General features: G+C 41.2%; 1 protein-coding gene across 1 annotated transcript in view; it reads left to right on the plus strand.

The window, feature by feature from the left end:
* The window catches only part of TARBP1 (TAR (HIV-1) RNA binding protein 1), a 110,455-nt gene extending 98,753 nt beyond the window's left edge, over window positions 1–11,702 (plus strand). The window contains exons 26-31 of the mRNA XM_006868588.1: window positions 2,037–2,118; window positions 5,303–5,474; window positions 10,115–10,306; window positions 10,489–10,613; window positions 11,030–11,166; window positions 11,549–11,702. Coding sequence (XP_006868650.1) covers window positions 2,037–2,118; window positions 5,303–5,474; window positions 10,115–10,306; window positions 10,489–10,613; window positions 11,030–11,166; window positions 11,549–11,702 — 862 coding nt within the window. The remainder of the gene's footprint in view (window positions 1–2,036; window positions 2,119–5,302; window positions 5,475–10,114; window positions 10,307–10,488; window positions 10,614–11,029; window positions 11,167–11,548) is intronic.
* The last annotated feature ends 1,092 nt before the right edge of the window (window positions 11,703–12,794 follow it).

Genomic DNA, 12,794 nt, shown 5'->3' on the forward strand with positions numbered 1-12,794 from the left:
TTCTACTCAATCCTGTTAAATATTCAGATAGGGCTGGAACTTGAGGTAGCTGGGTGGCACTCTCAGATAAAGCACTGGGCTTCATGGTCAGTTTGAACTACAAGGTCACAGGTTCAAACTCACCAGCCACTCCTTGGAAGCCCTATACATGGTAGCTGTGAATCTGAACCAACTCCACGGCAACAACTTAACAACAAACAATAGTGGATCCCTTACTGATGGATGATTTAATAAGACTGCCTTGCCTTCTTTTTTAAAAAATAGGAAAGTCCTTTTAAATAGGCTGAAGAAAAAGATGAATAGAGAGGAAGAAAAGATACAGAATAGGGGGAGATGGAGCAGAATTCAAGGAAATGGGATCTAGATCTCACATGGGCTGTTGTCCTTTGAAGAGAGGAGCTGCAAAGGGAAAACGTGCATTCGGCAGTGACAGGAAGCTGAAAGATGTCATCTGTTTCTCCTTGTGATTCGTGAGATACAGCTGTCTTGCGATAGTGAGGCGAGGGGAGGGCACAGAAACTTACATGAGTGAAGAAGATACTGTAGCCAGAGTTGGCAAATGGTCTTGGTAGAAAAAATGTCTTGAAATTGGTACCCAGCTTTTCATTGTTGTTGTTGTTGCTAAGTGCCGTCGAATCGGTTCTGACCCATAGCGACCCTGTACAGGGTTTCCAAGGCTGTACATCTTTACGGGAGCAGAAAGCCTCATCTTTCTCCCGCAGAACATCTGGTAGTTTCGAACTGTGGACCTTGTAGTTCGCAGCCCGATTCATAAGCACTATGCTTCCAGAGCTCCCAGCTTTTCATTATTGGTCGTGAATTTAAAGTGAAACCTGAACATAGTATTGTATGAGAATCCCTATTCTTTTACTTTTCACAACTTCAATAACTATGTTAAGCAGAGTGCGGATGGTTTTAAAGGATAAGCACTGGACTACCAATCACAAGGATAAGCACCAGCCGCTCTGTGGGAGACAGATGAGGCTTTCTGCTCCCGCAAAGATTTACAACCTCAGAAGCACTCCCCAGGGTCGATATGAGTGGAACCAATTCGACGGCAGTTAAACAATAAGAATTTAAGTCCTGCTCAGAGTAAATTTCTTGGTTGATGCAAGCTGGTATAGTTAGATTATGTGTGTGTGAAAGTACAAAAGGAGACTTACGTCATGGTTTTCTTCCCTAGGAGAAAAAAGGGTCTATGGGCTCAATGAAACTTAACACCATTGCCAAAGAAAAAGAGAGGGACTTGATTCCCACCCCAAATTTCTCATCTAGTTCCTCGTCGAATCTTTCCCCCCAGTAATGTAAGTTACACTGGTGTATCAGGAAGAATGTCCCGTGAGATCTTGCCCGTCGTGTGTGGTTGGTGACCACTGTGATTATGATGAATTTTGCTTAAGCCCAACCAGAAGTCGATGTCCATCCACTCACTCAACTAGACTCATCTCCCAACTTACAGCTCAGGTTTCATTTTTGCTGAGTCGTTGTCTTTTCTAGGATTTTGATGGAGTTATTTAATATCTCTGTGTTTTGGGTTTAATAACAACAGAATAAAAATTTTTAAAAACACTTTGGATCACATGCAAAAACTGAAATTTATTGTCAGTTTTTAAGTATGGTGGTATTAGCGATGTTGTTGTTAAGTGCCGTTGAGTTGGTTGTGACTCATAGGGTTTCTAAGAAGTGGCCAATGGGTTTGAACCACCAACCTTGTGGTTAGCAGTGCAGTGTTTAATCCTAGTGACACACAAGTATATGGGTATATAAACCTTAGAGTAAAATTTATACAGTTTTCCATTTCAAATCCTATGTTGTTGTTAAAGTACTATTGGTTCCGACCCATAGTGACCCTATATAGGGTTTCCAAGAAGCGGCTGGTGAGCTTGAACTGCCGACCTTGTGGTTCAAACCGCCCGTGAAGTCCAGTGCATCTTTACAGCACCACACCAGGATGTCTCTAAAATACCAAGTTGATTTGCCCCCTTCCCAGAGTTGCTTCGCTTGTCTGCACCTCATACTCTATTTTTAATCCTCAGGAATGCCAAAAAGAATTGGCAGCGCATTCAAGAGCATTTCTTTTTTGCAACATTTCACCCACTTAAGGATTACTGTCTGGAGGTGAGTGGAAAATATAATAAACATAGTCTATAACGTGTCTCTAATCCTGGGGCTCCTGGACTGCCCTCATTGCTGACAGGTGATCATTGGGTTCATTTTTTCAGTGCTTCCAAACACCACTGAACAGTTTAAAGCTCTAGTTAGTTAATCTCTCTTTATGCAGATGAGTTACCTGCATTTCACTGTTAAGCAATGAAAACTAGCTAGTCATTCTCACTTTCTGTTTCCCAGGCTGTGTCTGGCTTGTAATACTAGAAGGAAATATTTCACTCTAAACAGAAATCTGTTGACATAAAAAGGAAATGGGTAAAAACATTTGTGCAGGTGAGATTTTGTCATAATGAAGCCCATTACTAATGAGAGAACAAAAAATCTGCTGTCTTGTTAATTGCATATTTTAGGTGCTCAGTCACAACTGACACATCACATTATTGGTTATATCAGACCGGGCTTACAGAACCTTTGTTGTTGTTGTTATGTGCTGTTAAGTCAGTTCTGACTCATAGCAATGCTGTATAGGGTTTCTGAGGAGTGGCTGGTGAGTTTGAACTGCTGACCTTGTGGTTCAAACTGCCTTAACCCACAGCACCGCACCAGGACTCCTACAAAGATTTAAGAACCTTAAGTATGTTTGTTAATATGTAAATTATTTCATCTACTTTACTATAAAATTCAATGTATTAATTGCTAAAATTTCTATCATTCATATTGCTCTCTCCCTGTTTTAAGTATAATTATAAGGGTCTCCTTTTGAATTTAAAGCATTTGACCTAGGACCAGCTCCTCTAACAAATTTGAGATTATCGGTAATTTTAACTACTGTGTACAGCTTTTTCTTTTTGATTGATTGATTACTAATAAGGTGGCCTTTTTTCTTTTTAAAAAAGATATATATGATATATATGAGGAATGGTCGCTATGGGTCGGCTCCGACTCGAAGGCACTTAACAACAACAACAACAACATAGATATATATGAGGATAAATATATAGATATATATGAGGATAAATCAAAAAGTATTGTTGCTAGGGGTTCTAGATCATACATGCATGTGCTCATTCCAAACAAACCTGTGTAAATAAGTCTCTAAGACCAATGGACAGCTGTAGCCAGGGTGTCTTATTAATACACTCGTCTTAGTCTCGTTAGGGTACCTTCAAAGTAAAGGTCCAATCAGAACAGAACAGGCTCCTAAGGGAATTGGCTTGGCCACTTACATGACAGACAAAAGTTGATTGCAACTGTTTCTTGGGACTCCCAAGGGGCTTATCTTTATAAATTTTGTCTGTGGACATGGGAAAATCACTAGGGTTTCTTAGGAAGAAGTTTTAAGAAAATTGAAAACGGCACTGCTAAGAAAAAAGCCAGGAAAGTTGCAGTGAGGAATGTTTTGTATCATAACACACCTGGTCATTCTTTGTGGGTAGGGTAGCAAGGGCTGTCCTAGGAGAATTTTTTGGGAAACCTTATCCATTCATTCATCTTCAAGTCCTAATGTTACACTTTCAGATTTCCTTTTGTTCATCAAACTCGAAGAATATTTTACAGAACACAATTTGAGTCTCTCGGATGCCAGACCTGCCAATTTGACATGGTTTACATTTTTCGCAGGAATTTTTCAGGGAAGGGTTAAAGAGATGGAAACACTGCCTTGAGAAGTATATAAGCCTGGATGGACAAAATGCCGAGAAACAGTAGCTTTGCATTTTGATAGTTTTGTTCAATAAAGGATTCTATGAGTTTGAAGCAATACATTTTATTTACCCTTGTATTTCCTGAGATGCACGTCTTACAGCATTACTGTGTATCTTCTGTTACTTCAGTGCAAATGTTTTTGAGGATTTTCATAGCTGTGTTGAAAAATGAGAACAAAGCTTTTAACATGCTCTGCTGTGTGTTCTGTAGTGTCCAGAACGCTCTGTTTGACATATTTCTGAAGAACTCCTTTAATGACTACCTCGTATTAACACAACCTTGCTCTGTTCAGTTCTTTTCACAGGAGTCAGTTCCGGCTTCCCTCTTTCTCTTGCCCCTGCCTTTGACGAGCTCGCTCTGATGTATTCTTTATTCTCATGAGTGATCTGAGTCACAATTATATGTGTCAGTAAAATAATGAAAGTTAATAGCTAACAAAACTCTCTATGTGTTTAGAAGTTTGCATAGTATCCTAGATACTTAATCAACGTTGCGTTGCGATTATGAACAAAACCGTACTTATTCAAAAAGACATGCAGCTTGGTAGCGTTGCTTTTTAGTCCGTTTTTTAATTGCTTCCTCGCGCGTCTGCGGCTTCTCGGCCTCTTTCCTTTGGCTTGTTTTCTGGTTCTTGATTTTCCTTAAGTAGAGAAAAGGAGAGGAGGATTGCATATATATATCATGCAGTGTACAAAATACTGTCATTTGCTATTTTAATAGAATTTTACCTTCATTTTACAGATGGTAAGATCAGATTTACCATCATTTTAGCCAATAAGGTCTCACAGCATATATATCATTAAGACAAAATTCAGATTCTAAATTCATCTAAGGATATCAAGAGTAAAAGAGATGGGTGTCATCAAAGAGCTTGAACTTGATATGGCGATGTTTGGGCATCAGTGAATTGCATTTGTTTAAGCCTTATCCAACAAAGTTGTTGTAAGGTGCCATCAGTTTGCCTTCCCCTCTTAGTGACGCTGTGTGTGGTTTCTCCCACGTGCGGCTGACAGACTTATCCTACAGAATCTATCATGGCTGTTGTGGGGGTTCAGTGCCGTCAGGTTGGTTCCAACTCATAGCTAATCTGTATAGAGTTTCCAAGGCACCTAACAACAACAACAACAACAGTAGGGTTTCCAAGAAGCGGTTGGTGGGCTTGAACCGCTGACCTATCCTACAGTGCTACAGGAGGACTTCAAGATTAATACAGATAAATTCCAAAATACTTCCAAGAGCAGTGCGGTGCTGCATTACACATCTAGGGATACAGGAGTAGAAGACCTGCCTGCTCTCAGGGACTCCCCAGCTCCATTCCACATATTCAGAAAGCTGCTGCAAGATAGAAATGAAAGTGTGTCGTGTGATTAGATAGGATTGTTTGGGAAAAGTTGCCAGCAATCATAATTCTGATGTATTTTAAACATGTCATCACGTATTTCTTTGTTGTTTCTAAGGGAAAAATTCGATTTTACCGTTCTCTTTTCAGACCATATTTTACATCCTTCCCCGCCTTTCAGGCCTCATTGAAGATGAATGGATTGCCATTGATAAATTTACCAGATTCACTGAGATTCCTTTAGATGTTGGATTTCAGTGGTACCTTTCTCCAACCCAGCTTCGTGAACTAAAACCAGGGGACTGGTCTCAGCAGGACATAGGTAAAAACAGTATTTTGTTTTCCTTCCGTTGACTTGATTAGGCTTATTAATTTAAGCTAATGAGGACAGATAAGGGATGATACCACTTTTTCATTGATGTAATGAATTCTGATCCTTCACTTAGAGAAAAGCCATTGAAAAAGTTTAGTATAATTTTGACTGATACTTTTATTTGAAAAGTTAGTTTTGCTAGAAAAAAACAAAAAGAGAGCTGGATCTATTTTATGGAAAGTAAATGTAGATTCCCATTCCTTTTCAGTGTTACCGTGTTCTCCTGCTGTGTATTTATAGATACTAGATTTAAGAACGTGTAGGTATTTATTGGCCAGTTTAAACATAATGGCTAAAATTAGACAATAGGGGAGAATGATGGTAGCAGAACGGCAGAGTGAGCAGCTTCACATTCCTGTCCCTCCATAGACACATCAGGAAAACAACCAAAAAGGATCCAGAACCCACGTGGTCAGAACTCTGAAAAAGAGTAACCTTGCGAATGCTGGATCAAAAAAAGGCAACTTAAAAACATAGGAAAGTTTTGTGATACTTTGATTTGTCCATGGCGTTGTTGTCGTTCAGTGCCGTGGAGTCGGTTCTGACTCATAGCACTTCTGTATAGGGTTTCCGAGGAGTGGCTGGTGAGTTTGAACTGCCAGCCTTGTGGTTCGCAGTCCAGTGCTGATCCTACAGCGCCACGCCAAGAGCCCTAATTTGCCCAGACTCCACCCCATTCTCAGGCTTGGCAGCAGTTTGTCAAAGATGACAAACTTTGTTCCTATTGTGGAACGCTGGGTACTGGTTCTGGAAGAAGCAAAGCAAGCCTTGTCTACAGACAGTTGTGTTTGTCTAATCTATATGGGTGCTACCTGAAGGATTAATTCTAAGCACTTTTTTTTTTTTTTTAATGTTTTATTGTGAATTATGCGATAGCTTACATGGGAGAACATTAGCTTTACATTCATCCTATCGTATATCATTTCATTGCCATGGTTACAATCCCTCCATGCATCATCAAACAACCAAGGGGTCAAAGGCACTCTTTCAAGTTTCTTCTAACTTCAAACCCATTCGAGGTATAAAAGTGGGCAAGTATTGCTTGAAAACACTGTAAGGTGATTGGAAAACCCAGCTATCGTGGGTAAAAGATTGAAACGTAAAATGGGTTGTCTAAAGCCTGGCAGAGGGTTACTTTGAGAATTAGGACATTAAAAATGCTGGGGTATTTAGAAAGCTATCAGGGTACATGCCCAGAGAAGACTCATGAAAACCTCGAGCTTTTACCATGGCGTATCTGTAGACCCAGTGCGAGCCAGGAGGTGAGTCAGTCTGCAAAGACTAGGGCAGCGATGCTGTTCCTGGGGTTGAAGGAAACCTAGGTCAGTACATTAGCGAACATCAGCACTGGGCAAATCTGCTGCAAGAGACCTCTTTAAAATTTACCCTGCAAAGATGTCATTTTGATGACTAAGGTGTGCGTGACCCAAGCTCAAGCCGTGGTCTTTTGAGTCGCTTCATGCGCATGTGAAGGACAGACAGATGGATGATGCACTTGAATTGTGGTGAAGAATCTGGGATTTACTACAGGTCACCACCAGAAGGACAAGCGAATCAGAATGGAATCTGGAATATATTACAGATCATCTGAAGGACAAACAGAATGCTGAAGGACACACAAGCTGAATGCTCCGCAGAAGTCAGGGTGTTGATAACTTCATCTCACTTACTTTTAGGCAGATGGATGATGCATTTGAATTGTGGTGAAGAATCTGGAATATACTACAGATCACTAGAAGGACAAGTGAATCAGAATGCTGAAAGACACACAAGCCGAATGCTCCGCAGAAGTCAGGGTGGTGATAACTTCATCTCACTTACTTTAAACATGCCATCAGGAAAGACCACCCACTAGAAAAGAACATCATGTTTGGTAAAGTAGAGGGTCCGTGAAGATAAAAGGAAACCCACAATCAGTGAGATGGATTGACTCAATGAGACGGATTAACTCAGTGACCACAACCACGGACTCACACATACCAGCGAGCAGGAGTCTTAACGCAGGACCGACCGGACAGCACTTTGTTCTCCGCACATAAAGTCACCATGAGTTAGTTGGAACCATGATAACAACTAACACAACCAGCTTCCTTATGTGTGAAGCCTTTTACTCTGCTCTGCTCCATTCCTACACCACAGTCCTTGCAATTCCCGCATCATTGTCCTTCCATCTAATGCCTTTGTGCACATTCTGAATCAACTGTCTACTTCGCCCTTTTCCCCCACAGTCAGCTGTGCGAACTTGGTCAAATCTTCCCTCGAAGCTTCCTGGTCTTATCTCTCTGATACCCCCTTCCCAGACAGTAAAGACTCATTTTCTGAGTGTGCATACCCTTACCAGGACAGTAGGCGATAATGATTTGCACATCTCTTTCACCCTGGGAGCGTGGTGGCTCTGTAGGATGAACCCTGGACTGCAAACTACAAGGTTGGCCGTTCGAGCCCACAAATTGCTCCGTTGGAGAATGATGAGGCTTTCTGCTCCTGCAAAGATTTAAAGCCTCAGAAACCTGTTGTTGTTAAGTGTTGTCGAGTCCGTTCTGACTCAGTGACCCTGTCCTGTATAGGGTTTCCGAGGAGCAGCTCGTGGGTTTGAACTACCAACCTGGTGGTTCACAGTGCAGTACTGATCCTACAATGCCACACCAGGAGTGCTGAGAACCCCTATACTGACTGGATCATTTGAGTCAGCCCTGAATTGACAACACTTAACAATAACTGTACCCCAGTAAGCAAAGTACTTCTTGTGGGCTGGGAATGTGTCTTCCTGTTTAGACAGCCCAGCATCATGAGCAAGACTTTAGGAGGTACAGGGAGGAATCTTCTTTTGAGACTGTCTCAGATCAAAACACTTTAATTACATAAATTAATAATGTTCTTTGTACTTATCAGATGAGGAAAGAAATAATTGTTCTGTAAACTGTCCTTCCTTTTAGTAACGTTTCCCAAGCACTCGTAAAGTCATTTAAAATAAGAGAATTTTTAAAATACTGTTTACCAGGACTATCCTATTTCTACAGAAAATCATAATTAACACTCTCTTGTTTGTAAAATGCAGTATTTATTATATATCTGTAAGCAAAAATTGCTGCCAAGCTATAATGTTGATTCTAAGATGCTCTTAATATGCAAAAATGGGAAAAGATTGTGCCTCTTAGATTGTACATTCTGTGAAATGTAAGATACTAGTTAGTAGAGCTGAATTTGAAAACTTTGAATTATTATTAAAAAGGGCAAGTGTATTGAAATCCAGGCAGAGTGCATTAGATAATATAATGAATCAAATTCTAAATTACCATTTAAAACCAGGGCTTTGTGAAACATGACTGCCTAAGCGAGGTGGACCGGGTCTGAGTTTGTGAAATGTGGAGGAACCAGGATAGTAGCTGGAATCAAAGAAACGATTGGCTGACGTCCTTGTGGAAACTCAGTCTCCGTCTTAGAACACCGCGGCAGGCAGGCTGTGTGTTTGTTACGTAGCAAGCTAGTCAAGCAGAGCTGCCTTGCTCCAGTCAGGCGGCAGCCGGGCCTCCCTGAGTGTGTGTCATGCATGCGGGGTGTCCTGACAGTGATCCAGTTTCTCGCATCAGGCTCCTGAGAGCACTCAGCCTGTGCCTTCTCTGAGCCTCTCATTCCGGGACTTTGACACATCATTTTCCCCCTTCCAATTGTTCCATTTCACCCAGACTTTAAAAAGTCAAGTCTGTTCCAATTTCACTTTGTTACCCATAAATGAAACAAATTCAAAACCCTGTGTATATGTATTGTGGTTGTTAAGTACCGTTGAGTCAATTTGACCCATAGCGACTCTGTATAGGGTTTCCCAGGAGCAGCTGGTGAGCTTGAACCGCTGACCTTGCAGTTTAAACAGCTTTGCACTGACTCGTTAACCCACAGCACCACAGGACTCCTGTGTATACATATAGATACAGATATATGTTGGTAAGTGCCGTCGAGTCCGTTCAACTCATAGCGACCCTGTACAGAACTTCCAGGAGAGGCTGGTGGGTTTGAACTGCCAACCTTGTGGTTCGCAGTCCAGTGTTTATCCTTAACAGCATATACACTCCAGCAGTCTGTGTATATGCTGTTAAGTTGGACAACTAGGAGTCCTGGTGTGGTGCTGCTGGACAATGACCGGAAGGTAGGTTTGAACCTGAACTACAGCACTTAACAACAACAACACTGTGTGTGGGGTGGGGGGAGTATGTGTGTGTATATATATATATATATACACACACGTATTCATTCACCAGGGCGGGGGGTGGGGGATCTCCTGGTGTGATGCACTGAACTTCCAACCCAAGGTTGGCAGTTCAAACCCATTAGCTGTTCATACACAACGTTGCTGTGAGTTGGAATCAGTTCGATGGCACTTGACAACAACAATGATAACCGATAGCGCATGTGCAGGTGGTGTAAATGGTTAATTGCTGAAATGTTCGGTGCCTCGGAAGACACGTCTGGCAATCTGCTTCCAGATTCTGAAGCCCCCACGGAGCAGTTCTGCTCTGCACACACGGGGTCACGGGAGTCAGAACTGACTCAGCAGTGCTGAACAGCAAACAGATGATAATTTTCCTCCTCAGGTTCTAACTCTGCAGAAGGCGATAACCAGTCAGAGTGGACTGATGTTCAGAGGAAGATTATCCCATGGAAAAATCATGGTCCAGATCTAGAACTGGAGCTGGAATTCCCGGATCGTGCTGCCAAGCTGGGCAAGTCGACTGGCAGGCTGATCGTAGTGGCTTCGCTCATTGATAAGCCAACCAATTTAGGAGGTAATGTCACCGTGTTCCAGGGAACTTGCTTAAAGTCTTTGGATCCTGAGAATTTTAATCAATCCATTGCTATTTTGGGCTTTCCCCCCACATTTGGGGAAAAAAAATACCAAGTAATATCTGGGGTCTAATTCACTTATCATATGTGGGAAACACTGTGAATTTTCCTTTGCTCTCTGTAGGATTATGCCGGACGTGTGAGATATTTGGGGCTTCAGCGCTTGTTCTCGGCAGTCTGCATTGTATCAGTGACAAACAGTTTCAGCACCTCAGTGTCTCGGCAGAACAGTGGCTTCCTTTGCTGGAGGTGACTGAAGAGTGTTGATTAGACACAGTTTCACTTGCTGCATTACTTCACCATTTTATAGTCTTCTGTCTTCATGGGTCATTTCTAGTGACTCACAGTATCCCAACCTCTAAATAGTTAGAAATACAATGCCATCTACTTCTGGTTTTCAGATGTTTTGTATCTTTATGTCTTCAAGAATGTAGGATTGATTCTTTTTAGAATGCCCACTATTGCAGCTCAATCTTGATTTAAGAATAATTTTTATAAATATTTGAGTAGTTTCTTTTATAGAAAGTGTACAAAGTTTTTTCATTGAAAAACATTTTTTTATTTAACAAGCTTAGTTTAATAAAAGCTCTTTTAGAACTCTTAATTATCTCCAAGCATTCCATGTGAATGATTTAATTTTCTTCTCTTTTACAATTAATATTAAGGTAAAACCACCACAGCTGATTGATTATATGCAGCAGAAAAAAGCAGAAGGTTACACCATCATTGGTGTGGAACAAACGGCCAAAAGTCTAGACCTAACTGAATACTGCTTTCCTGAGAAATCTCTCCTCTTGTTGGGGTAAGAAAGTTCTATTTTGCATTGAATATTCTGAGTTTCTATTAAGTTTTACCCTCCTATTTTATAATTTATATAGACTCCTGATAGTATATTTGCTCCAAGACCTTGTCATCACAGTTAACCCTTTTGCCAGTTACTCACAATGGAATCAGATCGTCCTGTCAGCATCTTCTGTCACCTTCTCTGACCCAGGCCCATGGGCAAAAGAGTCACTGGGTGGGAGTTACAAAGACTAAGGCTAGAAGAAGCGTATTAAATAGTTCGTTGCACTGCAGTGAACTTTCATTGCACTTAACTTATTGCTTGGTACCCCAGGTGCATGTAATTCGTTCAACTGTCTCCTAGAATAACGTTTATCAACCCCTTCCTTTCTCCACATCAGAAATGAACGTGAAGGAATTCCAGCCAATCTCATCCAGCAGTTGGATGTGTGTGTGGAAATTCCTCAGCAGGGCATCATCCGGTCGCTGAATGTCCACGTGAGCGGGGCTCTGCTGATCTGGGAGTACAACAGACAGCAGCGGCTCAGGCACTGAGACCAGAGAACACGTTGATGCCTCATCGGTGATGAATGTTGGGTGGTGTTGAAACTCTTTTTTTTGTAAACATTTGGACTAATGAGATAGACTCTGAAATCTTATTAGAATAATGTGTATTTCTCTTTTCTTGCAATTCAATGCCAAAGTTTTTCATGTGCCTTAAATATATTACTATAATATTGTTTCCTAAGTAAACACTTGAAGTTAAATTATATGGCTTCTTTAATAAAATATTTTAAACAGTATGTTTAAAATATAACGTCTTTCCTAGAAACGAGTGCTATTACCCATGTGGACTGTGGAAAAAATGAGGGGGAATTAAAGCAGCTTTTCTCTAAGATAAAACACCCATGTCCGTAAGTCATAAGGAAACAGGGTGAGGTTGAGGGGAAGAGGGTTTGGAATGAATCTTCAGCCTGTTGTTACATTTTGTATTCGATAGTGTGGCTCTGTGGGCTAATGCGTCAGACTGCAGAGTCATTTGAACTACAAGATCAGTAGTTCAAGTTCACCTGTTGCGCCTTGGAAACCCTATACAAGGTCGCTATGGGTCGGAATCGACTCGACAGCACTTAAGAACAGCACCAACAACTCTTTGGAAGCATACAAAGACTTGGCGAGATACTGAGCTGGCTTCCCCATAATTTTCATCATGCTTTATAGTACAACATGGGCTTTTTTTGTTAAAGACATGAGCTTGTCCGGAATTATTCATACTAACTTTTAATGAAGTTTTTCCTGCATGCGGATCAGTCAAAAAGTATTGCTACAGGTGTCCAATTGAGACATGCTGAGTTGATTCCAAACAAAATGTGTTTAAGCATGCCTCAGTGATCAGGGTATGGCTGTCGACACGTTCTCTCAGTTACACGTTCACTTGTCTTAGTCTTCAAAAACAAAAGGATACTGTTTGTGGCATGAAAAACATTATTTTGAGGTCAGAGATAATACCAAAGTTTTAACAGAACTCAAGTGGACGTCTTCCCAAGTCACCGAAGCTCTGCAGCAAGATTATAGGAATGCTGCTCCACAAAAAACAATGGATCTTAGATGGACCAAGTGTTTCAAGGAAGGTCACCTCTAAGGTGA

The sequence above is a fragment of the Chrysochloris asiatica genome, unplaced genomic scaffold, assembly GCF_000296735.1.
Source record: "Chrysochloris asiatica unplaced genomic scaffold, ChrAsi1.0 scaffold00119, whole genome shotgun sequence".
NCBI lineage: Eukaryota > Metazoa > Chordata > Mammalia > Afrosoricida > Chrysochloridae > Chrysochloris > Chrysochloris asiatica.